Source organism: Danio aesculapii, chromosome 20 (assembly GCF_903798145.1).
Source record: "Danio aesculapii chromosome 20, fDanAes4.1, whole genome shotgun sequence".
NCBI classification, from domain to species: Eukaryota; Metazoa; Chordata; class Actinopteri; order Cypriniformes; family Danionidae; genus Danio; species Danio aesculapii.
In genome coordinates, this window is record NC_079454.1 from 14570728 (window position 1) to 14591623 (window position 20896).

At 37.1% G+C, this 20896-nt stretch overlaps 1 protein-coding gene across 2 annotated transcripts; it reads right to left on the minus strand.

The window, feature by feature from the left end:
• Positions 1-449: 449 nt before the first annotated feature.
• Positions 450-19920, minus strand: sirt5 (sirtuin 5). Of its 2 annotated transcripts, XM_056480742.1 has the most exons (10): positions 19765-19920; positions 16407-16534; positions 14728-14861; positions 13269-13340; positions 11799-11952; positions 7631-7718; positions 7494-7547; positions 3379-3502; positions 877-992; positions 450-673 (listed from the first exon to the last, which is right to left on the minus strand). In XM_056480742.1, the coding sequence occupies exons 2-10, from the start codon at positions 16507-16509 to the stop codon at positions 601-603; spliced, it is 918 nt and encodes a 305-aa protein (XP_056336717.1). In that variant the 5' UTR covers positions 16510-16534; positions 19765-19920; the 3' UTR covers positions 450-600. The 2 variants fall into 2 exon arrangements, with proteins under 2 accessions (XP_056336717.1, XP_056336716.1); XM_056480741.1 differs by lacking the exons at positions 11799-11952; positions 13269-13340; positions 14728-14861; positions 16407-16534; positions 19765-19920 and adding an exon at positions 10589-10742.
• Positions 19921-20896: the final 976 nt, after the last annotated feature.

The window sequence follows — 20896 nt, forward strand, 5'->3', positions numbered from 1 at the left end:
CTCGTGACCTTATTTCAGCTTCATCCATGTCTGTCTCTATCACTGACTGCTGTTTATCTGATGTAACGCAGGAGAAGCAGACACACACACACCGTAGTGGTGGGCGGGGAGAAGCAGTTCATCTGGATTTAAAGCCACAAGCTACAAAAACACCTACATTGTGATCAGACACCAAAATGGGCATATTCTACATTATATAATAATCTAATGGGTATTTTGAGCTGAAACTAAACAGACATGTTCTGGAGACACCTTATCTTACATCTTGTAAAAGGAGTAAAATAGATTCCCTTTAACTAAAACTGACACCTGATTAACTTATTAGTTAAAGTATAATTATGTTATAAGTAATATCATAAGTTAAAATAACATAGGTTGTCGTGTCTTTTTGATTGTACAATTTATATGGTTAAAAAACAGCCAAATACAAAACATAGGGCATGCAAGCATTCAAAAGTCACTAAACAAAATTTAATTTCAGCCAATCATTTAGCAGTTAATCTTCACACAAACCAATCCCACAATGGCATGAACCAATCCTTAACCATCTCAGTTAAAGTGCTCAATGTGATGAACAGATGGGTCATGCCTTCTTTCCCCTTAAACGGACTCGCACTCGTGGCGTTCCAGCGTCGGGGGCAACGTCGAGCCACAAGGACCCTCAAAGTGATATCTGTTGGTGAGAAGTAAACAAAACGCAGGTGTTCAATTGCTTGTGTCAATTCTACGCTTCAGTGTTTTCTCAAATGCGCCAGCGAAAGACGTCAATTTGAGTCTGTGTTTGAACGATTAAACGGCTGTGTGTTAAATGGGCTGACAGAGAGACATCTCTGTGACTCATGTAAAGAGAGTGTTTTGCGTATTTGTTTGTCTTACTTGAAGCGTTGAGTAGCAGGTGTACACTCCATGTTGAATTCAGCTACGGGCACTCCCCGAGACGCCACCTGAGGGGCGGACATGGCCGCTGGGTAAACTATAGAGGATGTGCCCACCTAGAGATGAGAAAACAACGTCAGAAACACACTTTACGTGAATTCTGATCTAAAAAAGTCTGAATGGAAAACAAGAGCAGAGTTCAGACTACAGCTATAATGATAATTAAAACTGCATGCAGCGATAAAAGGGATTTATGCAAAACTTCCTTTTGTGAGCAGTTGGTGCTATGACTGTGACTCAATATTGGTATGTCTTCAGGAGAGGAATCTCATCGCACCTGTGAATTTTCAGGCAGATCGGACATTGTGTGGCTGAGTTATAAGTACTTCCTCCTCTAATGGCAAAGCACTGAACTTTGTCAGTCCACCACGGACACGCTCATCGACGAAAACTCTAGATCATTAAAATTTAACATCACAAAGGCCTTTGGATTATACTGACAAAAGTTGGATTTTTTTTGATAAAATTTCATGAAGCAATTTGTTACAGTTTAAAACTGATGGCAGCTTTCATTTCCTGACGGCAGCAGATGGCGCTTTCACTGTAACTAGATATTGGCATGTAAACGTGTTCAGATCAGAACTGTTATCAAATGTGTGAATTTTGAGGCAGATCATGCAATGCATGCCTGAGTTATAACAACTTCCTCTTTCATGGCGAAACATCAAAGTTTGAGAGGCCGTCACAAACAACATCACCAAGGCCTTTTAATGACAATACCCAATAACATACTTTGTTTGTATATGTAGCATGTTATAACACTTTGTTTTAACAATGTTAATTGTTATTAGCATGTAGCTCACTGCTACCATGAGTCAAAACTACCGTAAAATACAAAGCCTAAAAAAATGGCAAAAACTGCACTTTTGGACTTGCTGTTGGATTTGAGACTTTGCTCCAAGAGACTTTTTTGTAGGTTTTGGCATGTTTGATGAGTGTGCCAACTTTCGTACATGAGTGTGAACTGTAGCTCGGGCGCCACTCCGTCAAATGTGCATAGCTGGTGCTGTCAAGCCATTTTACCACAACCACTTTCGAAACCTATATTAAACATAAATTTTTGCCACTTCTGGTGTGTGTGCAAATTTTGTGAGTTTCGAGCATGTTTGGACCCTCAAAAATGCAATTCATTTCGGAGAAGAGGAAGAAGAAGAAGATGAAGATGAAATGGAGCAATTCCAATTGCACCGTAGGTGCTCAGTCCCTAATAATGTAGAGAGACTATATAGTTAAAATCACGATTTCTTTCTCAACTAATAAACAATAGGCACTGACTGCCTCCCAGAATCCATTGAAATATAAAGGGTTCGCGCAATTTAAAGCTATAGAAGACATTGTGGAGAAGCTCAATACTTGATGTTAAGCCCTTATTTCAAAGATTAGTTAAAGATAATGACTATATAGAAAACAATTGGTTATACTATGGCGACGCAGTGGCACAGTAGGTAGTGCTGTCACCTCACAGCAAGAAGGTCGTGGGTTTGAGCCTCGGCTGGGTCAGTTGGCGTTTCTATGTGGAGTTTGCATGTTTTCCCTCCGTTCGCGTGGGTTTCCTCCGGGTGCTCCCGTTTCCCCCACAGTCCAAAGATATGTGGTACAGGTGAATTGGGTAAGCTAAAATTGTCCGTAGTGTATAAGTGTGAATGAGTGTGTGTGGATGTTTCCCAGAGATGGGTTGCAGCTGGAAAGGCATCCGCTGTGTAAAACGTGCTGGATAAGTTGGTGGTTCATTCCACTGTGGTGACCCCAGATTAATAAAGGGACTAAGCTAAAAAGAAAATAAATGAATGAATGAATGGTTATACTATTGTAAAGAAGGATAAAAATAAAGGGAAGTTTCAGTGTATTTTTGTTACCTCCTTTGGAATTTTTCAGGAAAATAGTTAATAGTTTTTATTCCACTTCACTGACTACTGTTGCTAAATTTGTTTGATTAGCGCAATACATTAATAAATAAAGCTTTACTGGTCAGATGTGTTAATAGCACACTGAAAACATCTGCTGCAAGGAGGTAACGCTTGATGGAAAGCATAAAATACTATGAACTATATGAAATTATATATTTTTCAAGAGAAAATCATCATAGCCATTTGAAATGATTACTTTTATTATACTTAATTATCATACAGCTTGAAATCAAAATCAATTCCAAATAACGTTTCCAGCCTTTGAAATGTTTTTGTAGCCTTTTTGTAACTTGTGCCTTTCTACAACTTTATCCTGAAGGCCATTTCAAATCAGGGTGTAATGTAAGTAAAGGTATAGATTTTCAATTTACAGATGGTATGATGATTTTCTATATATATTTATAGGTATTGTGCTTGGTGTGAATGGGCCTTTAAGCATTATAGAAACAGAACAAGGGTCTAAACATAACTTTTGTCCCTGTCTTGATGCTTTAAAATGCTTGTCAGTTTCATGTGTCCATTTGTAATCCCTCACCACTAAACAGAGATCACACTTTTCCAGCTCGCGCTCCACATCGGTGAGAATATCTGAATCCAGTGTTTCTCCAAACCAAACCACATGAGGCCTCAGCAATCCGTTACAGCTCTTCCTTTCACATCTACAAACAGTAGAAAAAAAAACATATGATTTAAATGAAATATCAGACATGTGGACATCTGCTGCCCACTGCTGGAGAAAAGTTAAAGCTACTATTCTTACATTTTTTTAATTCTGATTTATAACTTCAAAAAAATGAAAAACAAATTAAATTTATGGGAATTTTTTTTTATAAACACTCAATTAATCCAGCTTTTGTCCAAATACTTTTATTTTCTTCGAAGACCCCAACAAAACCCCTTATGCTATAGAATGATTCATTCCTCTAAAATAGAGCTATACAATACACAATAATTCAATTTGAATTATTCCATTTCTGTAGTAATGTTTAATTGTATTATTATTATTATTATTATTATTATTATTATTTTCCCCTCATGTACAGCTATTATGTTTTTATAATGTCATCAGGACAGTCCTAATTTCTCATTGCATGGTAAAATTAAACAGACTTACAGTGTGTTTACAGTAAAGCAACGCAGAGGTCTGCATTCCAGAAGCATCTGACTAGATTTGTTGCTTTACAAAACATAACTCTCGCTTTTATGTTCATCATTGCTGATGTTCTTGAGAGTTGTTAGTTTAAAGTCATCTTTGCACAGCCAATTTAAGCAGCCCATAAAGTGGACCTGTCTATGTTTAGAATTCAGTGGCGATTTGCCACATTAAACAGTTTGTGACAGATTCTTGCATTCTTGATACATTCTTGCAATTTTTGAAAAATTATGCCGCAAGGTTTGGTTTCAGTGGCACTTTGCTGTACTCATTCATAATTCATTTTATTTTTGTCTTAGTTTCTTTATTAATCAGGGGTCGCCACAGCAGAACAAACCGCCAACTTATCCCGCATATGTTTACGCAGCGGATGCCCTTCCAGCTGCAACCCATGACTGGGAAACATCCATACTCATTCACACACATACACTGTGGACAATTTTAGCTTACCCAATTCCCCTATACAATATGTTTTGGACTGTGGGGGAAACAAGCATAAAAGTTACTGTGACTGAAAAAAGTTATAAAGTAATGTCCTGTAAAACATAATGTTCTGTAATTACATGTAGCTTTCACTGCTATGCAGATGATACTCAATTATATATTTCAACTAAACCTGATAAGACGTCTGAACTGTCTAAGCTAACTGAGTGTATTAAAAGTGTTAGACTGGGTGACCAACAATTTTCTTCTCTTAAACTCAGACAAAACAGCATTATTACTTATTGGGCCTAAATCCTGTACACAGCAGATCCCACAACTCGACCTACAGTTGGAGGGATACAAAGTTAGCGTTAGCTCTACTCTAAAAGAGTCGCCACTGGCTTGCATGGTTCGGGATCTGTAGAGCTGCGCATCGTTGGATTTGCCCTTCAATATTTGGACTCTCAGTAGTGATTATTAATCCACACTGAACTGAGCTCAACTGAACTGAACTTAAACACTACAAACTGAACTACACTGTTCCTATTTACTGTGACCTTTTATGTGAAGCTGCTTTGACACAATCTACATTGTATAAGTGCTATACAAATAAAGGTGAATTGTATTGAATTGAATCTAAAAGATGTCATACTAGACAGCAATTTAACTTCATATTCAAAATCATATATCCCATGTCACAAAAACTGCCTTCTTTCATCTGAGAAATATCGCTAAGTTACGAAGTATGCTGTTCATCTCAGATGCAGAAAAGCTAATCCATGCTTTTATGACTTCAAGGCTGGATTACTGTAATGCTCTGTTTGCTGGCTGCCCAGCATCCTCTATTAATAAACTTCAGCTAGTACAAAATGCAGCTGCCAGAGTTCTTACCATGTCTAGAAAATATGATCATATCACCCCAATTTTATCATCCCTACACTGGCTGCCTGTTAAGTTTCGTATTCAATTTAAAATATTGCTTCTTATCTATAAAGCTTTAAATAATCTAGCTCCTGTTTATCTAACCAACCTTCTGTCTCGCTACAATCCAACCCGCTCTTTAAGATCTCAAAACTCAGGGCTTCTGATAGTATCTAGAATAGCAAAGTAAACTAGATTAAAAATCTTTTTAGTAAAGCATACACTCAGTGAATCACTTAGCAGTATGATACATGAATGTGCTCCACACAGGTTTCTTCATCTCATTTAAATACACTATGAACAGCAGCTATGCTAATTATTCTCTTTATTCTCTATTTCCACCTGGGGATACTCATCCCGAGACCCTCAGACTATGCAGCGCCAATGATTCGATCCAAGACCATCGACGAGATGATCCCAAGGTTTCCATAATCTTGGACCAGGCTGTATCCTGAGCAGCTGCTGTGGTGGTCATGGAGGAGTGGAGAGCATGAGACTGTTCCTGTGACGCTCCAGGGACAGACGAGTCTTCGCTGAGGCCCAGCTTCCAGACTCTGGTGCTTAGACTGCAGCTCTGCACAAGATGTTTGGCCAGAGGAGAAATGGTCATACACATCTGAGCCTGGTTCTCTCGAGGTTTTTTTTCTTCACTTTCGCCAATTGGTGAATTTTTTTTCTCGCCGCTGTCGTCACTAGCTTGCATGATTCGGGATCTGTAGAGCTGCACATCGATGGATTTGCTCTTCAGTGTTTGGACTCTCAGTAGTGATTATTAAACCACACTGAACTGAGCTAAACTGAACTGAACTTAAACTTTAAAAACTGAACTACACTATTTCAATTTACTATGATCTTTTATGGAAAGCTGTAAAAGCGCTATACAAATAAAGGTGAATTGAAAATTGAATTGAATCAAATGCACAATACTGGATTTGGTTTTTTTTTTGAAAGAGGGCTAAAGCATTTTTTGAGCATTGAATAGCTCCGTTTGAAAATAATTAATCATTCTATAGCGTAAGGAGTTTAATTGGGGTCTTGATCTACACAGGTATTTGATCTACACAGGTATTTGGACAAAAACTGAAGATTAAATGAAAGATTAAAAATGTTTAAAATTATCCTTTTTAATACATTTGATGTACATTTAATTACATTTATATTTTATATTTTAATTAATTTTGAAAATATGATTTCAGACTCGTTCAAAAAGTTTATTTCAGTGTATTTATCTGTAATTATTTGTAAAAATTCACTAGAATTTTTTTTACTATTTTAACTATTTTAACACACTGAATATGATTATAAATTAAAAATTAATAATGTTTAAAAAGAATCCAAAACTACTATAAATTATTTTACAGTAAAATTGCAGTACTATATTTAAGTATAATTTCTCAATTTCTTTTACATTTTAGTGACAAACAAAAATATACGTCCCCATTTTGTTTTTATTTAAAAGGATCAAGCTTATAATCAGCTTTTGTTAATGCCATAATTGACTATGCAATGTGACATACACCCATATTAATACAGTATTTGTTTTATTTCTATATATTGTGCAGCTGTGTCACGGTGGTGCAGGGGGTAGCGCGATCGCCTCACAGCAAGAAGGTCGCTGGTTTGAGTCTCGGCTGGGTCAGTTAGCATTTCTGTGTGGAGTTTGCATGTTCTCCCCGTGTTCACCATGGGTTTCCTCCGGGTGCTCCGGTTTCCCCCACAAGTCCGTGGTATAGGTGAACTGGGTAAGCTAAATTGTCCATAGTGTATGTGTGTGTATGGATGTTTCCCAGTCATGGGTTGCAGCTGGAAGAGCATCGGCTGCGTAAAACATATGCGGGATAAGATGCCAGTTCATTCCGCTGTGGCCACCCAAGATTAATAAAGGAACTAAGCCGAAAAGATAATGAGTGAATGAATATTGCGCAGCCTTATTTTTCAGCCTTATATAATCCATCAGATTTTAAATGCTGATTTTATTTGACCTTAGTCTTTATTGACATTATTTTTCATCAATTTAATGCAGGCAGGGTGAATATAGTATTATTTTCTTCTATAACAAAAAATTTAAAAGCAGAATTGCATGCAAAACAAATAGCTGAATCTAATTTGGCTTAAAAAATTTTTGATCAACTTTTTAAAAAGACCAGTCAAACCTAGGCAGCAGCTCGACTGGAATTCTGGCTTCCTTGGTGTTCGGGTCTGGTGCTCTGAAAAGTAAAAAACAGAAAATAAGAGAGTGCCGTTTCTGAAAAATTTTATAAAATGTGGATCTGTTTGCATGAGCTTTTACCCCTTTCCTTCCAGAGCAGGACAAATTGGGCTCTTGTGGTTTGCTTTGACTTCTCCACAGCTCATACAGCGGGTTTTAAACAGACTACCTGGAGAGCGAAAGATGAAGTGAATAACCTCAACTAGAAACACTGATTGAATGGACAGATAATCAATCATTTTCAGTTCTGTTAAGGAAACACTCATCCTTTTTTGAAAACAGGCTGATTTTACAACTCCCCTAGAGTTTAACAGTTCAGTTTTACCATTTCTGAATGCATTCAGCCGAATTTTAGGTCTGGCAGAGAACTTTGAGCTTAGCACAAATAATTGAATCGGATTAGGGGTGGGCAAACTCGGTTATGGAGGGCCAGTGTAGTGCACAGTCTAGCTCCAACACTAATCAAACACACCTGAACATGCTAATCAGCATCTTCAAGATCACTAGAAATCTATAAGCAGGTGTGTTTGATTAGAGTTGGAGCTAAACTGTGCAGGACACTGGCTCTCCAGGACGGAGTTTGCCCACCCCTGAATTAGAATGTAGCATCTTCGAATGTAGTATCGACAGCAATAAACATATTGCAAACGAGCTGAATATGTTCTACTGTAGATTTGACACCTCTGACCAGACACCTTACACCCGCCTGGACCATCTCCCTACACAGCCATCAACACCACATCAACACAGCCCGGACCATCTCCCTACACAGCCATCAACACCACATCAACACAGCCTGGACCATCTCCCTACACGGCCATCAATACCACATCAACACAGCCCGGACCATCTCCCTACACAGCCATCAACACCTCCAGCCATCTTCCTCTCCCCCCCTGAGCTTCAGATCAGTGAGGATGATGTACGTCAGATCTTCAGTAAACAGAAGAGAAGGAAAGCACCAGGGCCAGGTGGTGTCTCACCAGCCTGTCTGAGAACCTGCGCTGACCAGCTGGCTCCCATTTTCTCACATATCTTCAATAGATCACTGGAACAGCGCAAAGTTCCTGCTTTAAGCGCTCTACTATCATCCCAATCCCGAAGAAGCCAAAGATCACAGGACTCAATGACTACAGACCTGTGGCCTTAACATCTGTGGCCATGAAGTCATTAGAACGACTGGTGCTAGCATATCTGAAGGACATCACTGGACCCCTGCTGGACCCCCTGCAGTTCGCCTATAGAGCAAACCGGTCTGTGGATGATGCAGTCAACATGGGACTGGATTATACCCTACAACATCTGGACAAACCAGGGAACTACGCAAGGATTCTGTTTGTGGACTTCAGTTCTGCCTTTAACACCATCGTCCCATCACTGCTTGAGTACAAACTGGCCCAGCTCTCTGTTCCTAGCTCTGTCTGTCAATGGATCACCAGTTTTCTGACAGATAGACAGCAGCTAGTCAGAAAATGCAAAATCACATCCGAAAGCCGCACCATCAGCACTGGTGCCCCCCAGGGATGTCTTCTTTCTCCACTGCTCTTCTCCCTGTACACCAACGACTGCACTGCAAAAGACCCCTCCATCAAACTCATTAAGTTTGCAGACGACACTACTATTATCGGCCTCATCCAGAACGGTGACGAGTCTGCATACAGACAAGAGGTGAAGCGGCTGGCGTTATGGTGCAGATACAACAACCTGGAGCTGAACACGCTCTTAACAGTGGAGATGATAGTGGACTTCAGAAGAAACCTCCCTGCACTCCCCCCAATGAACAGCACTGTGGCTGCAGTAGAGTCATTCCGGTTCCTGGGCACCACCATCTCTCAGGATCTGAAGTGGGACATTCATATAGACTCTATTGTGAAGAAAGCCCAGCAGAGACTGTAGTTCCTTCATCAGCTGAGGAAGTTCAACCTGCCACAGGAGCTGCTCGTACAGTTCTACTCAGCTGTCATCCAATCCATTCTCTGCACTTCAATCACTGTCTGGTTCGGCTCAGCTGCCAAAACCGACCTCCGTAGACTACAGCGAATAGTCTGGACTGCTGAACGAATCACTGGCACAACCCTTCCTACACTTCAAGAACTGTACTCTTCCAGAGTGAGTAAAAGGGCTCGCAAAATCACTCTGGACCCCTCACACCCAGCACACTACCTGTTCGAACTGTTACCGTCTGGTCGGCGCTTCAGAGCACCAAGCACAAAAACAGCCAGACACAGGAAAAGTTTCTTTCCTCAGGCTGTCTACCTTATGAACAGTAAAATATCCCCCTACTGTGCAATAAAAATGTGCAATACTTTTTCATACGCACTTGTACACAGCACCTTATATCAATATACAATGCAATACCTTCTACATTCACACTTGTACACAGCACCTTATAACCTGTATATTTATAACAATCTGTACATACAACTCAACATCCAGGTTTCTTGACTAACCGCATCTGTTTAATGTTTATCTTTTTTTTTTTTCATATTTATTTTGTGTTGTCACTTTATGTACACTGGAAGCTTCTGTAGCCAAAACAAATTCCTTGTGTGTGTGAAGCACACTTGGCAATAAAACTGATTCTGATTCTGATTCTAATATTTTTCCTATTTAAAATTTGACTCTTCAGTAGTTGTGTTGACCGACAAAAAATGGGAAGTTGCTATTTTCTAGGCCTATATGGAACTATACTCTCATTCTGAAATAATATACTAGCCTTACCTCCCTAGAAAATAGCAACATTTCATTTCTGTCTGCCTTAGCACATGATGTAAGTACATTAGAGTCCATCTTTAAATAAGAAAATGTTTAATTTGGTCATTTTTGAGCAACATGCTAATGGTCTAATCTGATTCAATGATCTATGCTAAACTAAACTAAGCTAAAGTGCTCCTGCCAGACCTGGAGATCGGCTGAATGGATTCAAAAATGGTAAAACCAAACTCGAGGGGACTTGTAAAATAAATGTATTTTTGAAATATTTCCAATAATTAATGTACTAAGGTGGTGGGGTCCAGGTTTGTGTAGATGTAGTCTCACCGTGGATCTCATAGACATGTTTAGAGCCAGCTCGATGGTGCAGTTCATCTATGTTTTGAGTGATGATGACAACAGAGCGCCCCTGCTTGCTGAGACGAGCCTCACACTCTGCTATAGCCAGATGTGCTGGATTCGGCATCTTACTGCGCATTACCTGTATGTTCAATTAAATGAAGACAAAGTTCAACATGAAATTCTAACTAATATTCCAGTTAACCACCCTCAAGTTTGATGATTTCTTTAATGATTTCATCGTTTCTGCTGAACATAAAAGTAGATATTTTGGAGAGGGATGGTAATGCGCAAAAATTATCTTTTTCTTTCAGACTCATACAGGCTTGGAACAAGTCTAAGTTATGACCGAATTTAAATTTTTGGGTGAACCATCTACTCTATTCTACTTAAGATCTTAGTAGAATGCAACTTATCACTTGTGTTTAATAATAAATATTGATAATAATCATTATAACATGTTTGACTGAAGTTTGTGTACTCATACAAAATAAGAAGGAATAGTTCAACCAAAAATTTAAATTCTCTCATCATTTACTCACCCTTTATTTGTTCCAAACCTAAATGAGTGTCTTTCTTCAGTTGAACACAAAAGAAGATTTTCGAAGAATGTTGGAAACCTGTAGCCATTGACTTTCATAGTATTTGTTTGTCCTACAATGAAAGTCAATGGTTACAGGTTGTCAGCTTTCTTCAACATATTTTGTTTAATTCAATAGAAGAAAGTAACTCATAAAGGTTTTAAACCACTTGAGGAAGAGTAAAAAAGATAATTTTTGGGTGAACTTTACCATCCCATTTCTGCATCTCTTTACAGTACGTTTAAATTATTGTTGTTTCAGCTACAACTTTTATTATTATGGCTCAGGGATGATATCTGCAACCTGAAGACGATTACCAGGGGCATTTTTATTTACCTTTAAATAATTATATTATTAACCTGTCAAGTAATCTCAAAAACTTACATTTAACTAATGACTTCAATCAATCAGCAAACTATAAACTATAAATATGTTGACTGTTTATACATTGCAAAAAAAAAATCTGTTAATTATTTGCCTGTAACTTCTAATTCATGGGTGTTTTTCCTTTTATTTTTGCTTTTGCATTGCATTATGAGACCTTGAGTTTTGGGGGCTATAAAAATAAAGTGACTCCACCCCCCCCCCATCCCCCCCCCCCATAGATGTAGTCTCACCGTGGATCTCATAGACATGTTTAGAGCCAGCTCGATGGTGCAGTTCATCTATGTTTTGAGTGATGATGACAACAGAGCGCCCCTGCTTGCTGAGACGAGCCTCACACTCTGCTATAGCCAGATGTGCTGGATTCGGCATCTTACTGCGCATTACCTGTATGTTCAATTAAATGAAGACAAAGTTCAACATGAAATTCTAACTAATATTCCAGTTAACCACCCTCAAGTTTGATGATTTCTTTAATGATTTCATCGTTTCTGCTGAACATAAAAGTAGATATTTTGGAGAGGGATGGTAATGCGCAAAAATTATCTTTTTCTTTCAGACTCATACAGGCTTGGAACAAGTCTAAGTTATGACCGAATTTAAATTTTTGGGTGAACCATCTACTCTATTCTACTTAAGATCTTAGTAGAATGCAACTTATCACTTGTGTTTAATAATAAATATTGATAATAATCATTATAACATGTTTGACTGAAGTTTGTGTACTCATACAAAATAAGAAGGAATAGTTCAACCAAAAATTTAAATTCTCTCATCATTTACTCACCCTTTATTTGTTCCAAACCTAAATGAGTGTCTTTCTTCAGTTGAACACAAAAGAAGATTTTCGAAGAATGTTGGAAACCTGTAGCCATTGACTTTCATAGTATTTGTTTGTCCTACAATGAAAGTCAATGGTTACAGGTTGTCAGCTTTCTTCAACATATTTTGTTTAATTCAATAGAAGAAAGTAACTCATAAAGGTTTTAAACCACTTGAGGAAGAGTAAAAAAGATAATTTTTGGGTGAACTTTACCATCCCATTTCTGCATCTCTTTACAGTACGTTTAAATTATTGTTGTTTCAGCTACAACTTTTATTATTATGGCTCAGGGATGATATCTGCAACCTGAAGACGATTACCAGGGGCATTTTTATTTACCTTTAAATAATTATATTATTAACCTGTCAAGTAATCTCAAAAACTTACATTTAACTAATGACTTCAATCAATCAGCAAACTATAAACTATAAATATGTTGACTGTTTATACATTGCAAAAAAAAATCTGTTAATTATTTGCCTGTAACTTCTAATTCATGGGTGTTTTTCCTTTTATTTTTGCTTTTGCATTGCATTATGAGACCTTGAGTTTTGGGGGCTATAAAAATAAAGTGACTCCACCCTACCCCATCCCCCCCCCCCACCCCCCCCCCCCCCCCCCCCCCCCCCCCCCCTGTGGATATTGTGTTAATTTCAGACCTATAAATAAACAGACATTTCTGGATCTTGTATATTCTTCACTGCAATTATGCAAAACATGATGAATAGAGAATAATGAGTCTTGTTTGTGAATTAACAAAATGCAGATGTTTCTATTTCACTGCTTTATTTTAATTACCCATCTGCTGTTATATTCATAAATTTGATAATCAAATACTCTATGATGCTGGTAGTTCTTTAGTCAGTAATGAGTGACCCACCTCACGCCTGTAATGGTAAAACTCCCATACTAAAGAAGGATCTCTAGAGAAAGCTTCAGGGGTTGCTAAATCCTGAAAGACAAAGAGACAGGAAAAGAGACAAATGGATGAACTTGCAGTTATTAATCCACACCAATCCTTTCTAAACAAACAAGAAAACATGTATACATCCCACTACATATATGTGGACTCGTGGTCTAAATTTACACTTTTTCCTGATTTTTTTAAATGCATATTTAACATAGAATTTTTTTTTTTACTTGCTTTGACTATCAGAGAGTAAAAAATTTTTTTTCCCATTTTGGACAGTTAAAAATAGTGTTTGGGACATTTCATATGCTGCAAAACAGTTGCAGGATGACACTGCATGTCTGTAACAAAATCTAAAACATTCAAAGTATTTTAAATAGCCACTTAAGAGCTAAAATGTGCTGTCCACATATGTGGACACTCAAGCCCTAGGAGGATAAGACAGAATGATATTGTGCAAGAAATTGTGCAAAATAGATTTTCAAGATTGAAGAAAACAAGCAGTGCAACATAGGGTTGGGCGACAAAGCAAAAAAAATTATCACAATATAATGTTTCATATCATTCTGTAACGATAATTATTTAATATTTTTTAACAGTACATTTAGGGATATTACTATTTTTTACATTTAACGACTGTATTTTAATTTACCAACATTACTAAGGCAAATAGTTTTAATAGTTTTAATAATTTTATAAAACTATAGCACTTTATTCCAAAACTTTATACCAAACTTTTTTTATCGTTATTGAAAATGGTGTACGGTCATTGAATAACAATACAGTTTTATTGTCCAGCCCTAGTGCAACATGATTTGTGGTACATTCACGAGTAAACATCGAGTCCGTGTAAGATGTTTAAGTAAAGAGTGTGGTGCATATGGAGAGAAGAATGTACCTACAGGTGGTTTGTCAAGCCCTCTCACCTAAGTGAAGCACACTCAGAATTGCACAATGTTTTGACATTTTCGTGTGGTAGGAAGGATTATTCATTTTATTTAACATTTGACACCAAAATGAGACATTTCTGGTGACATGGTGGCTCAGTGAGTAGCACTATCGGCTCACAGCAAGAAGGTCGCAGGTTCAAGCCCTGGCTGGGTCAGTTGGCTTTTCTGTGTGGAGTTTGCATGTTCTCTCTGTGTTCGCGTGGGCTTCCTCCGGGTGCTCTGGTTTCCGCCTCAGTCCAAAGACATGCGATATAGGTGACTTGAATAAATTAAATTGCCCGTAGTGTATGTGTGTAATTAAGTGTGTATGAATGTTTCCCTGTACTGGGTTGCAGCTGGAGGGGCATCCGCTGTGTAAAACATATGCTGGATAAATTGGCGGGTCATTCCGCTGTGGCAACCCCTTATGAATAAAGGGACTAAGCCGAAGGAAAATGAATGAGACATTTCTAGAAACATAATGTACATGAGTATTTTACCTGTGCCTGCCATTTTCTCCAGAAGCCCCCCGGTCCTCTAAAGGTTGGTACACCGCTCTCTGCACTCACTCCAGCCCCCGTAATGATAGCAATGTGCTTTGCTTTAGCGAAGTGCTCACGAAATGCTGTTAAATCTGTAAAGGAAATACAAATGTGACTTAGCAAAAAAAAAATATATATATATAATAAACAAATTGTCATATCAGTCGATGATAAAGATAATTCTAACAATATTTCTATTTCTTTCAAGTTGAAAGGCACATTATTGCTCCTGAGTAAAAGTTGTAGAAATTAGAGTTAATTGTTCATTTAAACTACTTTTTTATTCATCAAACATGATGAACACATCAATCTGCTGACCATTTTTGCATTTACTGTATATCACAAAAGATATTTGTTCTTCTTGCAATTCAAGTGCACAAAGGGATAAACAGTACATGTGGCACAATTGAGTGGCACTGTTTTGCTCTTTATTGAAGTATAAACATACCAATCATTTACTGAATGTGTTTATTAAGTGAATATTATAATACAATAATTATCACAATCATTTTATTCCCCAATCCTACAATTTAGTTCACAGACCATACATTAACAGGAGTGTGTTTTTTGTTTTTGATTTTTTTTCTGAAAGCGCTAGGTATTTCTGTTAGCTTCGGGCAAGACCCTGGCCTTAAAACTAGTCTCATGTCACACAGGTATATTTTTAGCAATAGAAAAAACATTTATATAGAAAATTACATTTAATTAGAGTCAAAATTATTAATGTTTATTTTATTCCAAATCTCATTATACTATTAAGGATCATGTTTCATGAAGATATTTTGTACTAATGATAATTTTGTATTTCCTACTATAAATATGTCAAAACAATTTTTGATTGGTAATGCTATATGACTGATAACTTAAATTGGACTTACTAATTAATTTTTCAAACACAATTTTCTCAGTTATTTTGATTTAGTTTTAACCTTCATATTCCAGATTTTCAAAAGCACCTCAGTGAAATTGTTACCGACTCGGTCCCAGTCATTCCCCTCACTGGCCAGCAGAGGTCCCCATCCCCGGACTTTTAAGCATTACATCATCCATCTAAACTGATTGTGCACACACCTGAACTGAATCTAGTTAACGACCCACGCTTCCTATATAAGCCACACTCAAACACCAGTTCATTGCGAAGTCTTGTTTAGCCCCAGCCAGCATTACTGAGTGTTTGGTCCTATCTGATCTTCTGAGAATAACCCCGGACTGTTTCTGACTCTGAGTTGCCTTCTGCCTGCCCATGACCCTTGCTTTATACACGGACTCAGATCCACGCTGCCTGCCCTCGACCCAAGCCTGTCTAACGGATTCTGAACCACTCTGCCTGCCACTGATCTATGCCTGGTAAATCACTCTGTGTCTGTCAGCCGCCAGCCCCAAGACCATTATTGATTACTGTTGATGTGTGTTCACACTTTAGTGCGTATTGGATGTTTGTGTTTGACTGTAACTAATAAATACTGCATAATGGATCCCTCCGTGTCAGTCTCCTCGTTACAGAAATATTGTCCTATCATAACAGACAAAATTAAAATTATGTAAATTCAAATGTGTCGTCACATAGCCAGATCAGTTTACCGCATTTTCAACAACCTCCAGGAGTGATAATGGTGTTAAGTGTGCTGGTGTCTCACCTGAGCTTGGTCTGGTCATCTTTGGAGATCTCCAGTTGAGTCTGACTGCCACACACAGGTGAGAAGTCAAACCCCTACTACACCACAACTGGCGCACAATCATTGAGAGAAAAGGTCACGCTGCACAGCTAGAAAATCAGAAAAGTATACATATAAACAACCCACAATGTAGTGTACTCACCTGAAAACATACACAGAATGAAGAGAGTAAAATTAAAACACTTCCTGATTCTGTTCCTTTTATTAGAAAAGAAGGGCTGTCCAGGAAGTCGTTTTTCAGGTTGGGAAATTCTTGAATTATTTCCTCCCATTCGTATTCCCACAAAAGAGCCAAAAATGTCTCATAAATGACAGATTACAACCCTATTTACAGGCCAAGAAATATATGTATTTAAAATATTTATTTGTAAAAATCAGTTTTAGTTTTTTTTTACAAAAAAAATCTATTCTATTTGTTATATTTTGATTTGACTACAACACTACGGGTAGGTCTATTGATTAACACTTGGTAATTTCACTTCATTACATATTTTATTAAATTTAAGTAATCATAATTAAGGAAAAATAATTGGAAAACAGAGTAAGGGAATAATCATATTATTTGGTAGTCCTTAGCATAAAGGTGCGGTCACACTTGACTTTTCCTTCCATGGACTTCCATTCATACGCACGCGAATGCGTCAGACCGGAAACGCAGGGTCATGCGTCTAGTTTCGCAGGTTGCTGCGGTGCAAAGTTCAAGCTTGGTGAACTAACCTGCGAAATCGCATCATTTGACTGCATGAGACCAATCGAGGAACAAAACAGGACCCCTCTGGACAGAAATTTAAAGCATGGAGCAATCGCTCGCTTTATTAATGTCTAATCATCTTGTTTAATCCCACCCCTTTTCGCACCGCCGCACGACAGAATTTCGCACACACAAAGCCCGGTGTGACCGTAGCTTAAGAATGTTCGAAAAACAATGTACTAATACAAAAATTAATCATTAAAACATAATAATGAATAACAAAAATTGTCACTTTGATTTTTTCAAACAAGTGATGGGGTTAATATCTGGCTTAAATATTACAAGTTCTACAAATAATCCAGACTTTTGTTTTTTTTCTCCACTAAAGATTTTGGAATAATGCTCTATTGATAATCACATATTATTTTTTTGTTTTGTTTTTTACAGTCTCAGTTTTATTTATGCAATCAGAATTTACATCTATTTTTATATCCAGATGTCCAATTACAGCTACTGTATTTACTTACTGTCCTTATTAAAAAATAATAAAAAACTAAGTTTTAACTGATTGTTTTTTTACACTTGAATAATCTGAAAAAAGTTGAATGTGCTGGCTCAAATCTGTGGTTGTTTTAGTTTGTTATTTATCTGACACATTTATTTTTAGTTTAATCTTTAGTTTCAAGACTTTTACTCGTATTAAAAACACAAATTTGAACACATTTGTAATCAATCTGAGAGATTTCTGTCTCTCCAATGAAAGTCTGTTCACCCAAAACTTCCATATAGAAATAACAAATAAACCACTCAGTATATACAGTTGAAGTCAGAATTATTAGCCCCCCAGTTTGTTTGTTTTTTTTTCCCAAATGATAACAGAGCAAGGAAATTTTCACAGTATGTCTGATAATATTTTTTCTTCTGAAGAAAGTATTTGTTTTATTTCAGCTAGAATAAAAGCAGATTTTAATTTTTTAAACACCATTAAAGGATTAAAGGACCATTAAAGCTATATCAAAGCTATGTCAAAAGCCACAGCCATATCACCCTGCAGCCCAAGACCGGTTACTCACTGAAGCTAAGCAGGGACCACATGGGAAAACTAGGTTGCTGTTGGAAGTGGTGTTAGTGAGGCCAGCAGGGGGCGCTCAACCTGTGGTCTTGCATGAGTCCTAATGCCCCAGTAAAAGTGAAGGGGACACTACGCTGTGAGTGGGCACTGTCTTTTGGATGAGACGTTAAACCGAGGTCCTGACTCTCTGTGGTCATTAATAATCCCATGGCACTTCTCGTAAAGAGTAGGGGTGTAACCTCGGTGTCCTGGCCAAAGTCCCTCTATCGGCCCTTCGATTATGGCCACCTAATCATCCCCATCCACTGTATTGGCTCTATCACTGTCTCTCTACTCCACCAATAGCTGGTGTGTGCTGAGCGCACTGGCGCCGTTGTCCTGTGGCTGCAGTCGCATCATCAAAGTGGATGCTGCACACTGGTGGTGGTGTGGAGAGACCTCCCTCATGATTGTAAAGCACTTTGGGTGTATGGCCATACACAATAAATGCGCTATATAAGTACACATTACATTATATATTTTTTTCGATAGTCTACAGAACAAACCATCGTTATACAATATGCCTATTTACCCTAACCTGCTTAGTTAACCTAATTAACCTAGTTGAGCCTTTAAATGTCACTTTAAACTGTATAGAAGTGTCTCGAAAAATATTTTGTAAAATATTATTTACTGTCATCTTGGCAAAGATAAAAGAAATCAGTTATTAGAGATAAATTATTAAAACTATTATGTTTGAAAAGGTGTTGAAAAAAACCTCTCTGTTAAACAGAAATTGGAGAAAAAAAATAATAAACAGGGGGCCTAATAATTCTGACTTCAACTTCATATATATATATATATATATATATATATATATATATATATATATATATTCTATAAGTCAACAGTACAAGATATAGGCTGTGTCTCTTTAAAAGACAAATTAGCTGCCCATTGTTTTGGAGATGAGCATATTTTAATGTAAGAGAAATCTTTCAGATTTGATTGTAAAAAAAGTTGAACAAATTCTTATAGGTGTAGAACACCGAGGAGAGAAATTACAGAATTCATTCTGGGTTAATAATACAGTTATTTATTATATATTATTGTATAAATATTGTTATTATTTTATTACTATATTTATAACGTTATAATTAACGAAAAAGGGACCCTGGTTTTGTGTTACCCCTCAAAGGGCATACTTTCTATATAGCACTGCTTTATTCAACTTTTTAACATAACAGGAACAGCCTCTTTGCATGAGGCACTACTGAGAGAACACAAGAACAAAAAACATGACAATCCTGGGTAGTCCAATAAATACTTTAATAAACATAAGTTGACCTTGTAAAATTAACCAGAGTTCCAGAATAGCTATAGCTTGGCAAGTTTAGAAACACAGCTGCAACCCTGCCATCAAATTTAATAAAGCTACTTATTTGTAGTTTTGGTAAAAACTTACACGCTAAAGACTGACAGCAATGCAGTGCCAAGTGTGAAAAATATGCAGATGCTATGCCACATAAACACACACAGCTCTCGTCCAATGAAAAGGTAGATAAGGGAACTTTTACCTGTGTGTTGTGCTGTTGACTCGTCAGATGGATTGTCCAGCGGAGAATATGATGAAAACTGTGTTTATTTCATCCACTCAGTTGCTGTCATGAGCCCATGGAAAACGTGTGAGCTGCCATCTGCTTTGACACAAACTTGCACGCACAACACGAACAGCTAGACGACAGATGACACAATTAACTTGCACTTTTTGTTACCGCTGAGGGGCGTGTGGTGGCCCAGAAAGATTAAACGTCCATTGAGTCACGTTCCAATCTACACATCTTTTTTAAGATATCGACGAAATGTGTACTTTAAAAAGTATAAAGGTGTAAACAAACATGTTTACAAAGAGTGTTATTTCATAACCCAACAGAAAAATACACAACAGAAATTTTCTAAAAAATAGCACTGGAAATGTGTTACCAGTAATCCCATTAAATTTTGATTGGTGCATCCAGAACATCGCTGAGAAAAGTCACAAGGCACCACGTTTTAATAAAACGCTTCAGAAGCGGTTCTGACTATATTTTACACCTGAATAATGACAATGCGAAACTTTTCAATATTAAATTTATATTATCGAGTGGATATTTAAAATATGAAAAATATGAATTAAGATATTGTACTTGACCAATAAGATAAAGCGTCTGGGCAACCTTATCCCGCCCATTAAACGCATAAAATATTTGAGAAGAAATCGCCGGTAGTGGTGACCTTTTTAACGTGATAGCGGCCTCCAGTGTGGAGTAGATATTACTGCGATATTTATTTTAAAAAACGATATAAAAATGTAAATTATTATATTGTTTATATGATTATATGGAAGCCCGTTCCCGCCACTGAATGAAAAATAAATAAATAAATAAATAAATAAATAAATAAATAAATAAGTACAATGTAAAAATAATTATAAAGTCAGAATTCTGACTTTATAACTCAAAATTCTGACTTTATAACTCGCAATTGCGACGTTATAACTCAGAATTGAGACTTTATAAATCAAAATTCTGACCCTATAACTCATAATTCTGACTTTAACTTTAAATTCTGACTTTATAACTTAGAATTGTGACTTTATAACTCAGAATTCTGACCTTATAACTCAAAATTGCAACTTTATACTTTTTTTATTATTTATTTATTTTTTAA

Bases quoted from the DNA above. Each gene is read 5' to 3' on its own strand.
- sirt5 (XM_056480742.1), bottom strand. From the start codon at position 16,509: ATGATTGTGCGCCAGTTGTGGTGTAGTAGGGGTTTGACTTCTCACCTG. The intron at 14,862-16,406 runs GTGAGACACCAG...TTTCCTTTACAG, and splicing joins GATGACCAGACCAAGCTCAG to ATTTAACAGCATTTCGTGAG. The intron at 674-876 runs GTAAGACAAACA...TCTCACCAACAG, and splicing joins CCTGCTACTCAACGCTTCAA to ATATCACTTTGAGGGTCCTT.